We start from the raw sequence: 17,961 nt of genomic DNA, 5'->3' as shown, positions 1-17,961 counted from the left end.
AAGGCTATAAGAAATTGTGTAGAAATTCGTGTGCTTTGGAAATCATTAAGTTTGATACGGAAGTACCTTTATATTTACGAAACACATACATATTATATTTTCCAGTGGCGTGGCGTGAAGGATCGATTATCGATATATCGCCATTTGAGGCTATGGTAAAGAATCGATTACTAAGGTGTTCGCTGCGAACGCCCTAATAATCGATCTTTTTTCATAGGTTTGGATGGCGAATCAATCGATATATCGCAAAGCACGCCACGCCTCTGATATTTTCCTTTAAAACATATTTTTTTTTCATCAATTAAAATGAGAATAGTCCATACAGAGTGTCCAAACATTTCAAAATCATGAGTTGAAAAACGTTGACTCCGCCAGATCAAATATTAGAGCCTAACACAAAGCGGAGCGGCGGCGACGCACTGGCGCCTACAAACCTAATAGGGATATTTCACGCATTGCGCAATGCGTGAGGTATCCCTGTTAGGTTTGTAGGCGCCAATGCGCGTTTTGCGCTCTCTGCCCGCCCGCCGGGCCGCAGCGTGCCACGGCGTCTGAAGCAACTATTTCACACCAGAGGTATTGCCCAGTATCACAGGAAATTGAAGGTTCTCCAACATATTAAGAATGACGGGCATCCTTCAAAAGTACGAAGCTTTCCTCGCAAAATAAATCAAGATACTACGGCACAAAAAGAGAGCGGTAGTCCAAAAACTAACTAAGTCCTATACTATCCGTATTTAGTAACGTTTAGCATAAACTTTATCGTCTGGCTGTTGCTTAATCGCCATCGGCTATAAAAGGCTATAAGAAATTGTACAGCCGGCTACAGAAGCTATTGGAAATCTTACAGCCGGCTTTAGGTCTATAGTATTTTGGAACACACATTCTACTGCCAATTTTTACCAGGGAAGGCACGAAAAGTACAATTTTAAAACATGTTATTGGCACGTTCCACTAATGGGATTGATTAAAACCTACTTATCCTTTTCTTTCTCTTGTTTTTGTTGTACTCTGTTTAACAACTAACCCTCAAAAAAGCCTTTCCCTACGATACAATTTCACAGTTGAAAAAGCTTCCAGTGAATGAAGGGAGTAAGTGAGATTACTGAAAAATTAAAATACCTGTAGCGGTGATTTTGAACAAATCTCATCTCAAAATACCATTTTAAATAATTTTTTTTTGCTGCAAGACCCCACGTAACTTTTCAACATTAAAATCGTCTTTCTAAAAATCACAAAAATGTTACTTATACTTACCTCCTTCATTCGCTGGAGCTTTACAGAGCTTTACAGAGCTCTACAGAAGCTATTGGAAATCTTACAGCCGGCTTTAGGTCTATAGTATTTTGGAACACACATTCTACTGCCAATTTTTACCAGGGAAGGCACGAAAAGTACAATTTTAAAACATGTTATTGGCACGTTCCACTAATAGGATTGATTAAAACCTACTTATCCTTTTCTTTCTCTTGTTTTTGTTGTACTCTGTTTAACAACTAACCCTCAAAAAAGCCTTTCCCTACGATACAATTTCACAGTTGAAAAAGCTTCCAGTGAATGAAGGGAGTAAGTGAGATTACTGAAAAATCAAAATACCTGTAGCGGTGATTTTGAACAAATCTCATCTCAAAATACCATTTTAAATAATTTTTTTTTGCTGCAAGACCCCACGTAACTTTTCAACATTAAAATCGTCTTTCTAAAAATCACAAAAATGTTACTTATACTTAAACCTCCTTCATTCGCTGGAGCTTCAACCTACCCTTTGGTACACCCAATATTCATTCATAAAATGTGAAGTGTAAGTACGTATCTGTCAGTGCTTTATAGAAAGCACACATGAAGAATGAATTGAGGAATGCGACTTCAAGTATTTTTACATGCGCGTATACCGCTCTTTGAGACCTCAAAAGTCAAACTTAAAAAAATCAATTTTTCGCTAAAAACTACGGAAAACGGCCTTCTGGTACGCTGTAATTTTCAAAAATTTTCCGGGGGGGACCCCCAAACCCCCCGCCTTCCTGGGGGGTATTCCATACCCCCCAGACCCCCCGGCGTGGGGGGCGCCAAAATCTGGGTTTGCACCCCCCTACGTGAAACGTAGATCCGGCCCTGCTTTCGACGAGGGTTTTCCTTGACAGATAGAGAAACGATTGGAGTTCTGTAAAGGTTTCATCGAAATCGGCGGCGTAGAAGTTTCGGTATTCGACTCTGAAGTTCATTTTTCGAGCCGGAAATTCAAAAATCCATTCTCGGTCCGATAGACGCGTGGAGTGAATTAGGGGTTGATCGGCAAAAGTATCCCTTTCGACGAGGGTTTCCCTTGACAGTGTGATGGCCACCCCTATAAGGGAAAGGTCACCCTTCCTTCAAAGATGGACTCGATTTCTATAAGACGTAATTCTCTAAAAATTTAATATTTACTCTTATAAAAATCAAGTCGATCACTGGAGGAGCGGCTAATAAGATGTATTTGACGAAATACTTCGTGATTCACCCTTGAAGTGAAAAACAAAGTATTTTGACAAATACAAATGCTGAAACAGTGTGGGAGAGCAATATCAGAAAACTGATTGAAAAATAAAAATTTAAAAATTTAAACATTCATGCTTTTTACGGGTATAACGATCGGGATTTTCAAATTGAATGATACAAGAAAATTGGCGTTTTACAAATTTTATTACTTAATGAATTTTGAAAAAATGAAAAATTACTAATTTTGAAAAAAGTTGAAAAAGTCTAATATGACAAACTATTAAAAAGGTAAGAAAAGTCTTTCGACGATTCACCGAGATGGTTTTCCAAAGTCCAAGTCCGAAAGTAGCCAGGGTTGAAATCAAGAGAGAGCAAGAGCAGTAGGAGCTGAGTCCGAAGTCGAAGCAAGCAAGGGAATGAGAGCATGAGATCCCGCCAGGCCGAGGCTCCCGGCAGGAATAGATTGAACCTCGATAAAAATGAGCGTTCGAGTTTGACGTTTATCAAAAAATTAATGAGCGCAATTTAGATAAAGAGTGAAGCTCCTTATCTAAATATCTCAACAGATAGAGACACGATTGGAGTTCTGTAAAGGTTTCATCGAAATCGGGGGCGTAGAAGTTTCGGTATTCGACTCTGAAGTTCATTTTTCGAGCCGGAAATTCAAAAATCCATTCTCGGTCTGATAGACGCGAGGAGTGAATTAGGGGTTGATCGGCAAAAGTATCCCTCTGGACGAGGGTTTTCCTTGACAGATAGAGAAACGATTGGAGTTCTGTAAAGGTTTCATCGAAATCGGCGGCGTAGAAGTTTCGGTATTCGACTCTGAAGTTCATTTTTCGAGCCGGAAATTCAAAAATCCATTCTCGGTCTGATAGACGCGTGGAGTGAATTAGGGGTTGATCGGCAAAAGTATCCCTTTCGACGAGGGTTTCCCTTGACAGATAGAGACACGATCGGAGTGCTGTAAAGGTTTAATCGAAATCGGCGGCGTAGAAGTTTCGGTATTCGACTCTGAAGTTCATTTTTCGAGCCGGAAATTCAAAAATCCATTCTCGGTCTGATAGACGCGTGGAGTGCGAATTAGGGGTTGATCGGCAAAAGTATCCCTTTGGACGAGGGACTTCCCAGTTCGATAGGGACACGATCGGAGTGCTGTAAAGGTTTAATCGAAATCGGCGGCGTAGAATTTTCGGTATTCGAGTCTGAAGTTGATTTTTCGACCGGGAAATTAAAAAATCCGGAAGAGTAAAAAATTTTAGGTGATGTGATGAGCGCGCAATGTTGAGTTAGGGGTTGAAGAGACCAGTGCACACTCGAAGGGACGGTTTTTCCGGTTAATTGAAGACATGGAGGGGCTTTTCCGAATGTTTCATTGAAATCCGTGGTTTGGTTTTTTACTGGACTTTATATATGAGCTGCGGCTCGGAAGAGTAAAAAATCCTAGCTGGTCTGATGAGAGCGGAATTTTGAGTTAGGGGCTGAAGGGATGAGTGCACACTCGAAGGGATGGTTTTTCTGGATCCTTTAGGACGTGATTAGTGTAATCCATAAGTTTTATCGAAATCCGTGGTTTAGTTTTTTCATATTCGAGCTTAAAGTCGTTCTTGCCGGGCGGTAACTTGAAAAACCCTACCTGGTATGATGAGAGCGGAATGTTGCGTTAGGGGTTGAAGGGATGAGTGCACACTCGAAGGGATGGTTTCTCTGGATACTTAAGGTAATGATTAGTGTATTCCATAAGTTTTATCGAGATCCGTGGTTTGGTCTTTTATATATCGGACTTTAAAGTTGCGCTTGGCGCATGCGGATGCGCAGCGCTGCAGCGGTGGTTGAATGTACTACTGGTGCGGGCCCAGAGACTTGCCTGGTGGGAGGCATGCCCTGGCACGTTGTTCATGGGCTGGTCTGATAGGGGTCTGATAGATTCAGCGCGGTTCACTTTTCTATCATTGACATTGAGTCGGGCCTCTAACCTTCTATACTCTATAGTAAAAGTTCGTTACTTCGAAGTCAAACAGTTCTCTCGCCGTGCTGTTATGTTCTTCGTTTTAAAGTTTTATATTTTATTCTTTATTAATTAATCAATCATTCAGTTTTTGCTTATGTGCTTTGCCGGGCTCGCCGCATAAAAATTGGAAGGATGAGTGCAAATATTTCATTGATGGAAGAAGATAGGTATGTACTTAGGTATCTTCAAGCACGTTTATTATGTTCAGTATATTTTTCACTTTTGTAAGTTTTGTAACGTTTTATTCGATCCTAATACCCTTCTTTCCGTATTGTGCCTGTCCCTCCCATGAAATAATGAAGTACTTCTGTTGATTGCCCCGTGAATTCCGTCACTATCCATTTTCTTGATCTTCCTCCCTCTTTTTGAAATTGCGGCTGGGAAGCAGCACAAGAATTCACAGTTCGGATCCCATATGACATGGGAGACTTGCTCACAGTCAAGAGTGCACCTTTGTAGGCATTCAAAAAAATTAATTACAACTTTCAGACCCAATTTTGAATAATTCATTCAACTTTTCCCCCGATTCGCTCTAATGGAAATTTTTCCTCTGCCCAATTCACAATGTATAACTTCTCGTTCAACTGTTCATCTGCTTTTATTGAATGATGAGACTGGCACATCAATGTATCAATCTAATGGGAAGTTGAATGGAACCTTGAATGCGATTAATTCAACTTGCCATCTGATTGGTAAGGTAAAGGACCCTGCACACCTCTTATGGGAAGCTGCACCATTACCAAATGCTAATTTATTTATGTCATTCGATTCTTGTTAAGATGCTGATCAAAAGTTATAATTGTTCCAACTTTCTATGCTACACCGTTTTCGCCTAAAAACTGCTGAGAGGATTCAATAATAATTGAAATAACAATAACAATTCGGTGACAATGAATAAAAATGAACAAAGCATTTGAGAACAGGCCTGATGTAAACAAGGATAAAACGTAGCGCGTGTCCGTCTTCTTATCTGTACCTGCCGACTCTGGGGCTATCTCCCCCCCACTCTTGTCCGGTTGATGTTCCGACTTTCCTGTTCTTATGCTCCTCAAGAATTTGATTTGGATGGTCGAACAAAACAGCGTGTGAAATCCGAGATAAGACTGCCGCTGAGTGCGGGAGTTCCCATGATTTCCTTATTGACACACAGCCGCTTGTCAATCGAGTACTGAAATGAAGAATCTTTCTGGCTTTTTATCGCCGAAGAATTGAATCTTCTTGGTGGTTTTTTTGCGAAAACGGTGCATCGTAGAAAGTTGGCGCAACTATAACTTTGATCAGCATCTTGTGGAGAATCGAATGACATAAATAAATTAGCATTCAGTCATGGTGCAGCTTCCCATGAGAGGTGTGTGAGGTCCTTTGATGGAGAGTCGAATCAATATCTACTGATCAATTTCAGCCAAAGCTATGCTATATCTTCGCAAACCGGAAGTCTGTTTGATGATAACACACGGTAACAGCAATTGTATCAATTTGTTTGCGCTCAACTTTCCATCGGACTTTTTGTCTGCTTTTGTTGGATGTTTGTTGAATTTGGCTTTATTTGGAACACACCTTAAACATTTTCATCCCACTAAGTTGGAAGAAATGTTGTATCAAAAGTTGAAAAGTACGAATTGGGCAAAACTCCCATGTGATTCCTATTCAAGGTTCGTTCCTTTTATTAGAATGCATGCTTTGAGATGGAGACTTCTTTTCCGCAGAACCAAAAGGCATACATGAAATAAATTAATGAAATAAGATAGAATCTCGCGAAGATGACTGCCTCTCACCTGGCAAGTCAATTATTGAAATTCTATTTCTGTACTGCAGATTTAGGTGGTAAAGGTGAAATGGCCGAGTGTGATTGGTCGGCTACATCTCATGACAGTTTTGTCGCGCCTATGTTGGGTAGCATTGACAGCATGCTATCGGGAACTCAAGAGGTGCCTTCAGCTTGTTGTCAATTTTTCCCTATATAAGTAGGTATGACAAAGCAGCGATTAGACATAGCCGACCAATCAAACTCTGTCATTTCACTTGTATCATCTATGTCTGCCCGACAAACCTAAAATTTCAGTAATAGGGTTGCAGGGGAGCCTTGAAGCATCTTAAGAGTTTGCATCATGGATCCCATGATGAGTTTATCCAACAACCCTTATCCCTTACGACTGAACATTATGCCTCACTTGGAGCCAATTAACAAATACCTCCTGCATCCCTTATTTCTGAAAGTGCAATTATCTATATTTTTCCCATGTCTTAAATTGAGGGGCTTGGAAGACGTGGCACATGCTTGAGTGCAGTCTTACAAATTCTAATTCCTGACTAGAGATTAGAGCCCAGCCGCCTCAGCTGCGTGTCATAGCTCGTTATGATAGTATTACAACAGGTGAGATACCTATAAGAAAACGACTGGACTTCCCCAAAAGTTCAGTACTGAAGTAAAAACAGAAAGGAAAGGTGTAGGAGGAATAGAAATCTGGAGCATTACATGTTTTTCCGTGTTGAAAAAGGAAGGATAGAAATAAGAATAAAGTTGAGTGCACAGGAGCATATCTTTGATCAAAATTGAGTTATGCGTGTTTTTCGGTAGTTGAAGGTAGAATACCAAGCAGTTCTAGCAGAATACCAAGCGATTTTGTCTGGAAGTTATTTGACGCCGAGAAAACAGCGAGAGGGAAAAGTGCATTTTACGTTTAGAGGGAACGTGGGATAAGGGAGACCTGCTATCACTTTAAGCCCTACTGCTGGCCTCAATTTGGCTCAACTAAGCTGAAAATTTCAGAAGACGTTCACGAAGGTGTGAGACAAACACTTGTAAATTTTGAAGGTATTCGGAGCACTCTTTAGGTCCAAGTAAATTCTTGAAATTCAAACTCGTTTTTTTTTTTTGAAATAATAAAATGGGCACTTAAGTATGTGCCTTGTCTTCCAAGCCCCTCAATTCTTGTTTGAATTTCAAGAATCCACCTTCGTCGGAGCATGAAGCAGGAGAGGATAAGAAATTTTTATGTCGATTTTTCAGAAAACAGATATATTTCACATGAACTTCTGGCAACATGATCAACTTCAACTGTAATTTTTTCATATTTTATTCATACTGCCTTGCTGAGGAAGAGTACTTCGTCGATGAAGAATAATCTTTCAGGAAAAATCAACTTTTACCTTTGCCCAATTATGTGGCGTCTCATGGACCAGTCACATTTTCATCCTCTTTTTTCACTTGTCTCAATTTAAACTTTTTTTTAATAATTTTTGAATGATGTTATTGCTCTGAATGCATTACCTATGTAGTCAGGAATGAAAAATTAAATATCCCATGGAAAGTAAAAGCATATTTTCCCCCCATATATTGCACTCTTTTACGGCAGGGCAGCATACCTGAGGATACTTTAGCTCCTTCAATAGCTAAGTTATGAAAGGAACTCTTACTTTAATCCCTTGAGAAGGGTCCTCTCTAAGTCAGGTCATTCTTGGCTTATTGGAACCATTAGCTCACAACCAAAATGAAGGGGAAAAACATATTTTTTCCTCTCTCTTTAAATAGCCCCATGGGTAATCCCGTTTCTTGTGGTGCTGTTCTCTCTTGCCAATGTGTTCGTTTTTTCTTATACCCCCACCCTTTGTATCCTCAATTCTTAAAAGCCTGCCCTCACCCCAGTTCAATCTTTGATACACCCTCACTTTAAATAGTAGACTCTTCTTAAAACCTCCTAATTCAAGTCTTTCGAAATTGTAACATTTAAAATTATACTCTCTAAATCCCTCGTAGATAATCACTCTATCCACCAGGTTATTTTCACTAAAACACCATTTTATTCCCTCAAATCTTGATCTCTCCACATTGTCATCCCCCGTTAATTCTAGTTTTCCCTTGTCTAATTCTTTAACATACCCATTCTTCATTTGAATCGGCTCGTGCGAAAACCGCTACGTGACGCTACCGCTCGGGGACGCTCCGCTGTCCATTTTTTTCAATGTTGAGATTTTTGGGTTAAAATACTCTCGGAGGTCAGACACACTCATTAATGTGGTGAGAATGTTTGTGCCTTAGGGTTGAATCCCTTTTCAGGGGGGGCTGTGGTCCGAATCATGCGAAAACCGCTTATGTCCATCTTTCGTTCTATGCCTCATAACACTGTTCAACACACCAAAATGAAAAAATGTCTTCTGAACGACAAAAGAGGATCTTTATGCATTTTGAGGCGCTGAATCCGATTACAACCTCCTTTTTTTTTCATCTCCCTCCAATTTTCCGGAAAAGCCGATTTTACTCGGAAACATGGTTATTTTTCGGCATTTTTGGTGTGTTTCCGACTGTTATCCCCTGCAGCATATAGGTAAAAAAAATTTCTCAGCTGTGAGATACATTTTAGCCGATGTCGATTTATCTGATGAGTACGGAAATGACCTTAATTTTTCCCGTTCACCCCTCAGTTTTCTGGAAAAGCAACTTTTTCCCGGGAAAAAGAGCAAATTCGACGCATAGGTACATTTTAAAAATGTCCCTGAGATGTGATATGTCGATTCCTTTGCATTATGAACTGCTGAATTCAAGTATGATCACAGATTTCTCCTATCACCCATCATTTTCCCGGAAAAGTCGCTTTTCCTAAGAAACCGCTCTTTTCAGGTAATTTTGCGATGATTTTCCTGCTCTAAGGAGTTTCCGAAATTTTCCGAGATCCTCTTCAGATCTCTATTGCTGTATTAAGAGGTCTTGAACTCGAATTTGAACTTCATTCATCTTTGAGAACTCTCCGTTTTCTAGAAGGTCCGATTTTTCGGGGTCAAAATCTTTTCCAGACTGTTCCCGCTTCCATCGATGAGTCCAAACCGCACCCATCGCTCTTGGTGGCCTGGCTGAAGGTTTCGTAAACATCCAAGTTGCAGGTACTATACACGAAGTCAGTAAAACAATATCGGGGGGGGGGGGGGGGGGGGGAACACCACCAAGTTCGGTGTTATTGGCGTAGCCGCAGCGTTGTCTCTTGATAATCGGCCAAATATCGTCTCTATCTTTGTTGCGTACCCATTTTTGAACAATGACTACCGCACTTAACCATTATGGCACAGCGAAGACCTAGGCTGTTGCCAACGCTTCGTGCTCGATTTGCGTAAATGTCAATGTTAAGTGGTATCGCCTTTTTGTCCTAAAGAATTACTGCACTTGCTTTTCTTCTTCATCGCTATCCCACCAAAAACATTTCCATGCCAAGATGAACCGCCGAGCTAAACATGTAACCATTTGTCGCCCGAAATGCAGTGATATCCCGTAAAATAGACGCCAAGTACATTTCATCACTATTTATTTAAACTTTCTCATTCCTTCAACATTATTTTCAGGATAACGCACAATATAGACGGAAAATTCACACTTGAACTGTCATTCATTTTTTCACGTCCCCTCCATAACAGTACTCAGTTTTCAGTTTAAATTAAGTTTCAAGTGAGTAAAATTGGAAAACCCGTAAATATGGGTGAATAATGGCAACAATGGACCGCGAAGCCCCTGAAAATTCATCGGAAGCCCTTTTGAAAGGCTAGAAATGGAAAGTACCCAAAAAAATACATAAGAATGACTTTGTAAAGCTTGTCAGTGGCAAGGGACTCGAGCGCCCGGATTCCAGTCGGCGCGCAAAACGTAAACTTTGATAGCTCATATCTCGCGTATCAATCGTTTCCCCGGGAGGTATAATATATAAAAAAAAATGGATGAGTACGAATATTTGAATGAACAGTTCTTTTTGAATTGAGAATCCGGCATTCGACGATGTACTAGGGTTGAAAAAAAAATTGGCCCCTAAGAAAGTGTGAAAAATGGCATCATTGCAATCTTAAATTACCGAAATGATCAAATTGACTGCATATCGACGGTGGAACTACCAAACCACGTATCTCGTTTGCGGTATTTAAAAATCTACGCTCACATTTTATTTTTTTGAAGTAGACCAAATCAATATCATTCCTCGAAATTTTCGTGGAATTTTCTCCGCACAAAGAGGAAAAATCACAGAAATTTTCAAGACTGGATGTTAAGTAGTTTTTCATTTAAAAAATAAAGTATGACAGGAAGTCTGCGACGTCGCAAACCGAGATACGTGGTTTGGTAGTTTCACCGTCGATATTTCAATAGAACGCAACTTTTGAAGAATTTAAGCGCCAACCGCACTTCAATAATATCTTCTTTCGTTCGAAAGATATTGAACTCGACGGTTCTCAACTTGGCAACGCTGCTACGCGGAAAGAAATTCATTTCAGGCCTTGAAGTCATGAAAAAAAGCGTATCCTATAATGAGGAATGACAAATTTAAAATTAGTCAAAATCCATGAGGGGGAAATTTTGCCGATTTTGCATACACCCCTTTTCATTTCTCAATATCGGCACTCTGGGTTTGAGGTGATTCTGCGCCTTTTTGAGGGCTCCGATCGGTTCAATTTTTGGCGTAGATTCTACCCACTACTGGAATTTTAAAAATATAAAGCATGTAGTAAAATTCAGGTGGGGCATGAAGTGCCCACAACGCTACCCTGCTTCTAAAGAAAAGTAAGTAAATTGTCGAACAATAAAAACAAACACAACACAAAAAATTGTATTTGTTTGTAATTGTTTGTTTAAAGTAAGTTGTGAATTGTCGAGTAATTGTGTTTGTTTTGTTTGTTTGTTGTGAATTATTGTTGTGATTGTCGAGTAATTGTGATTCGGCGGAAGGATTGTTTTAATTCTCCACAGTTGGACGTTTGTTAGCTCTTTTCTTAATCGTATTTGAAATTTTTTGAGTAATTTTTCGCAACTTAACTTTCTTTTCTTACAGTGCTGATCTTCTGGGTCACAAGATGTATCATCAACTGAAGCCCCAAAGACAGAAATTACGAAGTCTGTGGCACGAATTATATGGCACCGATCCCGTGATCGAAACTACCCGGCAGGATGCAGTCATGAAACACGTAACTGTGAGAATCCTCTATTGTCACTTTATTTTCTTTAATTTGTTTTGCATTTTTATCATTTTAAATCATATACGTGCACATGGGTTTTTTTTTGGCAATCTCTTCATTTTGGTTGGTGAATGTTTCAAATTTCATGCAGGGTCATTCCATATAGAACCTACCAGCCATGCAACCGCCCGACTCGGATTTTGATGATAAATTTTTTTCTTGATCAGACCACCAAATAATGAACTTCTGCAAAATATTAGGTCTCAAATCAAAAAACTCACTGAGATATGAATTTTGGAAGTTTTAAGAATTTTCAAGAAAGAGACCTTTCGAACTTCCGAGAAAGAGAGGGTCATTTTCCCCCAAAAAATTCATCCCGGGCCCATTTTTCGTCGGATTGAAGTGAAAATTTGACACAATGTCCATGAAAGTATGTAAATTTGAGAATAAAATGCATAAAATGTTCGACTTCACTCATTGATGTGCTGCGGTTGATAGTTCGTTGTGATTTTGTCTGATTTTAGCGACAAAACCTTCCCCTCTTCAAATGCTCATAACTTTTGAGCTGCAAGTTATTTTTTGCTCCAATTTTTTTTTAAAATGCTCCTAAGAGTATTAGGAAGACGCCTAAAAAACCATTCTGATGGCGTTTTGGGCTTTAGTATCTTTTTTTTTCACTTTTGTCCGAAAAAGGCCTAAAAAACTGGAAATAACACCAAAATTGTTCCGATAATCGACCATTACCCTGAAAAGTCAACTCAAAAATCGCTCAATTTTTGCCTGAATGGTCCTTACTGTGTGTACAATATGTTTAAAAAATAAAATCAATGGTATTTCGGGTTTATATATCTTTAACTTCGAGTTTTTTCCGAAAAAAGGCGAGCAAAACTGAAAAACACTGAAATTACACCAATTATCGGCTCTAACGTTGGAGTAGCAACTCAAAAATTGCTCACATTTATACTGAATGGTTCTCACTGCATGTGAAATGCGTCTGGGGAATAAAAGTGATGGTATGTTGGGTTTCCATAACCCTTTTCCCAACATTTTTACTCAAGAGAGGCTCGCTCAACTGAAAAAAGCGCTAGGAAAATCTCATTAACCGACCATTACATTGAAAAAACAATTGATTGGGGGCCCAGATTTTTCACCAAAAGGGAGGGAAAAAATATGTACGAAAATTATGTATTTAGATATTTTGCGATAAAAAAATAGAATGTTATCAATAAAGTAACTGTAAGGTTTGCCCTTGATTTACTCAATTCAGAACTTAGTTGCTTTTTCAACTCGAAGCATTAAATTTACTTCAAAAAACTTTTTAATTCACGGACGCGGATGGATACATAAATGAAATCTCAAAGTCGTTTTCTTCCTCTGATTTGGATAGAACAAGCCCAAAGAACCAATGCCTATCACGCACACACGCAACAACGAATTTGTTGAGATTTCTAGCATAACTTTAACTTACTCTGGGTTAGAGTAATTATTCAGGGCAATCAAGATCGTGATCTATATCAGCAACAGTCTAATTTATAGATCTGAAAATTCAAAAGTTTTTTGAAGTAAATTTAATGCTTTGAGTTGAAAAAGCAACTAAGTTCTGAATTGAGTGAATCAAGGGCAAACCTTACAGTTAGGTACTTCATTGATAAAATTCTATTTTTTTAACGCAAAATATCCAAATACATGATTTTTGTACATATTTTTTCCCACCCTTTAAGAGTGAAACCCTTGCTTGAGATGTTGAGGAAATAAATAGGTAACTCAATTTTTCAAAACTATAATTACAATACTTCAACTCTAGTCAGTATGAATAACCTCCCTCAATTTTTAACAATTTAATGTTCTGATAATTTCTATTAGAACTTTTTATCTTTTCCATTAATTTTTATTTCAGAATACATTTGAAAGTTATTAACCTCATTATGATGCCATCCAGGAGTCAGTAAATCACATTTAATGTGAATAGGGATGCTGTCAACACCTTCTCATCTTTTTGCCTTACATTTTCGAATATTTCTTATTAATTTTAGAACACTCATTAGTGATGGCTGGATTTCGTCCACTTTTGTCTTCTTCACCCCTATCTCCCAGCCATCACCAAGAATCACCCATAATTTAATTACTAAACTTGCAGCTGATAACTACATAGATTATAGCCAACCAATCTTGTGTAGGCTTGTTGTCTCACCACCCGTGACCTCAGCAAGTCTACATAAGCGTGCGCTGCCCTAAAACCTAGGTCTGTCTGTCTTTTCTCATCTCTTAGACCCCAGGTTCTTTACCATCTAGACCCGTACAAGTACGTTTGTGCCCACTCTCGCCTTCTTGCACATTTTCTGAGTGACTATTTTCTTTACTGTTTAACTCTTGTGATTCTGTGCTATCTCTTTTGACTCAGTACAACTCTAAATTTCATCTCCAAAAATTCAGTATCTATAATTCTCAATCCATTCTAGTAGTTTTTTGATTCTACCTTTTATTAAAAATCAACTGGTGCCGAACAGTCTCACAAACTTTCAACCCGAATTTGAGTCTATCACCCGTGACATACTCATATTCCATAACAGATGCCTATCAGTTAAGAGATACCTACAGTTTTATTTCCTTACTTTAAAGCCGATCGTAAAGATTGGAGTGAAGGGGAAAACTACTACAACCAAGAATACACTATATTCACTCCTCAAGTTAGTGTGCTTCCCATACAACAAGAGTCCTTTGGTGAAAAATCTGGGCCCCCAATCAATTGTTTTTTCAATGTAATGGTCGGTTAATGAGATTTTCCTAGCGCTTTTTTCAGTTGAGCGAGCCTCTCTTGAGTAAAAATGTTGGGAAAAGGGTTATGGAAACCCAACATACCATCACTTTTATTCCCCAGACGCATTTCACATGCAGTGAGAACCATTCAGTATAAATGTGAGCAATTTTTGAGTTGCTACTCCAACGTTAGAGCCGATAATTGGTGTAATTTCAGTGTTTTTCAGTTTTGCTCGCCTTTTTTCGGAAAAAAACTCGAAGTTAAAGATATATAAACCCGAAATACCATTGATTTTATTTTTTAAACATATTGTACACACAGTAAGGACCATTCAGGCAAAAATTGAGCGATTTTTGAGTTGACTTTTCAGGGTAATGGTCGATTATCGGAACAATTTTGGTGTTATTTCCAGTTTTTTAGGCCTTTTTCGGACAAAAGTGAAAAAAAAAGATACTAAAGCCCAAAACGCCATCAGAATGGTTTTTTAGGCGTCTTCCTAATACTCTTAGGAGCATTTTAAAAAAAAATTGGAGCAAAAAATAACTTGCAGCTCAAAAGTTATGAGCATTTGAAGAGGGGAAGGTTTTGTCGCTAAAATCAGACAAAATCACAACGAACTATCAACCGCAGCACATCAATGAGTGAAGTCGAACATTTTATGCATTTTATTCTCAAATTTACATACTTTCATGGACATTGTGTCAAATTTTCACTTCAATCCGACGAAAAATGGGCCCGGGATGAATTTTTTGGGGGAAAATGACCCTCTCTTTCTCGGAAGTTCGAAAGGTCTCTTTCTTGAAAATTCTTAAAACTTCCAAAATTCATATCTCAGTGAGTTTTTTGATTTGAGACCTAATATTTTGCAGAAGTTCATTATTTGGTGGTCTGATCAAGAAAAAAATTTATCATCAAAATCCGAGTCGGGCGGTTGCATGGCTGGTAGGTTCTTTATGGAATGACCCTGCAAGTCCTATCAAATTCAAGATGAGGACCAAAATTACGTTTGCTTTTAAATTTCAGTCCAAGTTGCCAACAGATTTAACAATTTCTCTGGGTGCTCACTAGCAGATAACTATAGTCCCACATCAGACCAAAAAACACACCGCACCCTCTTTGCTTTCCTTCTCAAATTTTTGAAATTTTCGAATTTCGTCGATTGGAGGTATTGAAAAAGTACTGAATTTTTCTGTTGAAGAGGCACTGAAAAAGCACTGAATTTTTCTGTTGAGGAGGTACTGAATTTCTTGGGAATGCACCGGAACAGTGCTGTAAAAGTACTGATTTTTGGCCAGCCTGTTTTAGTAGACACCCTGCTCCTTTCTCTCGTACAACAAAAAATGTTAAGTGAGGCGCCAGGTCATTGCAGCCTGTATTGATACGTTGTCATTTACAGATTTTAATGGTAAATTAAATGGCGAAGCAGACTATAGTTATGTGGATTCCTGCTTTTTCCATCATTTTTTCCTCGTTGCGTGTAATGGTGATGGAGGAAAAAAAAAATTAGGAAGGAATAAAAGCCACAGTTTACTTATCATTGTTGTTGCTTTCATTGTTTTTAATGTTTTTTTTCAGGACCTGTTTACAAAAATGATTGAAGAAGAGGAAGAAAACAAGGAAGAAACCATTGAACGGGTTGAAAGTTTGTTGAAGGAGCAAGCAACCTTGGAACGGGTATGGTCATTTACAATTTTTAAGATATTCAATATCCTTTCAACAAATGTGTATATGATAAGGGGATGTATATAATTTCAAATATTTAGTGATGCTTTATGTGTGCTAATTAAAATAAGAAATTCACTGATCTCATAACCAACCGGGAAATGTCATCGGGACTCATTGAGACCGGTTTTAATCAAGCATTTTGGGTCCTAATAGTAGACTCAAGAAGTGAAAATCCTCCCACAGCAGTCTGGGAACTCATTTGTCAAACACTGTGAATGCTCATTAGGCACAGTGTCACCGTTTCCATTTAAGGACAGAAAGCACTGCTCCCTAACTGAAATTGACTGAATTGGCAAAGTGATGTGTGGCTGAATGATGTGGTAATTAATTGTTGAAAAATGAAAAGTTTAAAATTTCAGATGAAAACGAATTTGAAAAGCAGCGTAGTGGCATAATGGTTAAAAGGATGATAAAAATCTGCTTGTATGGCGAGCGCAGAATAGTCCATTGGTATCGCCAGTTCATAAGAGCTCCGAGGCCTGTCTGGCCCGTAACAAGAAATGAGTAAAAATGCGAATCTCGGTAGCGTTGTCTCATAATCTCCGCTCCTATTTTCTCTACATACATCCCTTACTTTATCCCAGACCTCCTAACTTTAAGTTGTAGCCCTGTTTAGGCTAAATCACAAGGGCCCTTAAGGCGCCCTCGGTTGGTTGGGTTGCACAGCAGCCAGGGTGCATAGCCCACAAGTTTTTCATGAAAAGATTGAATCAGCAAATTCAAACTTTTTATGCAGAAAACCTGCATTTCTTACTTGCCCACTCCCATTGCAGGTAGAGGATGAATCGTTAATTGCTTTGTCAGCAAGGGGGGGAGGAGTTTAGCTTATTACAGTTTAATTCACACTGGTGGGGACTCCTTAAAACCTTAAAGGTCCCCGCACACTCCTTATGGGATTGTGCACCACGATCACTTTCAGATTTTTTTATTGTATTAAATTCGTTTTTGGATGCTGATTAAAAGTCATCATCGTACCAACTTTCTACAAGGCACCGTTTTTGCAGTATTTCGCGCAGTTTAATAAATACAAGTACAATAAATACATGAATGAGCGAGGCCAGCACGGCGATTGAACAAGAAAAACCCAAGTCGGTGATGGGTAAGGAAAAGAGTGGGAGAGAGAATGAGACTGATTTGGACAGTGATACGAAAAGGTGCACGGAATCCGAGATAAGACCGCCAGGTTCTCTTCGTTTCCAGCAAGTGCTGAATTATAGATATCGCCTCGCTGGCCTCACTTATACAAGTAAAAATCGAAAGTTCCATCATGGACTATGCGAAATACTGCGAAAACTGTGCTTTGTAAGAAGTTGGCGCTATGATGACTTTTGATCAGCATCTAAAAGCGAATTTTGTGCAATAGAAAAATCGGAAATCGATCGTGGTGCACAATCCCATAAGGAGTGTCCCTTCTTTGACCAGAGCTTTCCCCTAGGTATTTCATGTTTTAGTGATTCTGCAATTTGCTTAGTGGTATGAAAGTTTGCATTCTAACGTTCTTACTTGGACTTCACTTTGCAATTAGGAAGTAATACTTCTGACTAATTTTAAAAGCATTGCATCTGCTATCAAAAAGCGTTCATCAAGTACATAGTGCTCTATGGGTGGTGAGAGGGGGGGGGGTTGAGGAGAGTGTTACGCCGTTTTGCTTTTACCTGTTTAAGGATGTGGACATGAGCCAAGAAAGGGTCACAAAAGGGGAGGGAAGACAAAAATTCTGAAATAGTGCGTTACATTATTTATGAACGCTCTCTAAGAGCCCCTATGCAGAAAGAAGATTTTATGAATGAGCCAGAAATAGTAGTTCCGACTTACAAAATGTTTATCTCACAAGATTATCATGAGCTTTTTTCGTCCAACACGAGTATTCCAGCTTCCTCCTGAATACAGTGTTCGAAGGCTGAGACACCACCTGTGTCAAATGGCTTGTCCTTCTGGCTGCCTTCGTCCTTAAAAAAAGAATGTGATAGTGGGAAAAAGAAATATGATGGGAATCCCTCAGTGAACAAAACATAAACTTAATGATGCTCCTCTCAACTCTTGTTTATTCCTGCTACAACATCTGTAA

The 17,961-nt window shown here is 38.9% G+C and overlaps 1 protein-coding gene across 5 annotated transcripts in view; it reads left to right on the top strand.

Annotated features, from left to right (window-relative positions):
- The first annotated feature begins 4,445 nt into the window (after nt 1-4,445).
- LOC109031113 (protein regulator of cytokinesis 1) overlaps nt 4,446-17,961 on the top strand; it is a 40,442-nt gene continuing 26,926 nt past the window's right edge. For 2 of the 5 annotated variants that reach the window (XM_019042451.2, XM_019042450.2), the window contains exons 1-3: nt 4,446-4,653; nt 11,287-11,425; nt 15,744-15,842. In XM_019042451.2, the coding sequence (XP_018897996.2) occupies nt 4,619-4,653; nt 11,287-11,425; nt 15,744-15,842 (273 nt within the window). In that variant the 5' untranslated portion in view covers nt 4,446-4,618. Of the gene's footprint in view, nt 4,654-11,286; nt 11,426-13,616; nt 13,713-15,743; nt 15,843-17,961 lie in introns of those variants that run through there. The other 3 variants (XM_019042453.2, XM_019042452.2, XM_072298091.1) reach the window with 2 other exon arrangements.

This window comes from Bemisia tabaci, chromosome 3 (genome assembly GCF_918797505.1).
Source record: "Bemisia tabaci chromosome 3, PGI_BMITA_v3".
Lineage (NCBI taxonomy): Eukaryota > Metazoa > Arthropoda > Insecta > Hemiptera > Aleyrodidae > Bemisia > Bemisia tabaci.
Note: the sequence above shows the minus strand (reverse complement) of the source record. Positions and strands in the feature narration are given on the sequence as shown.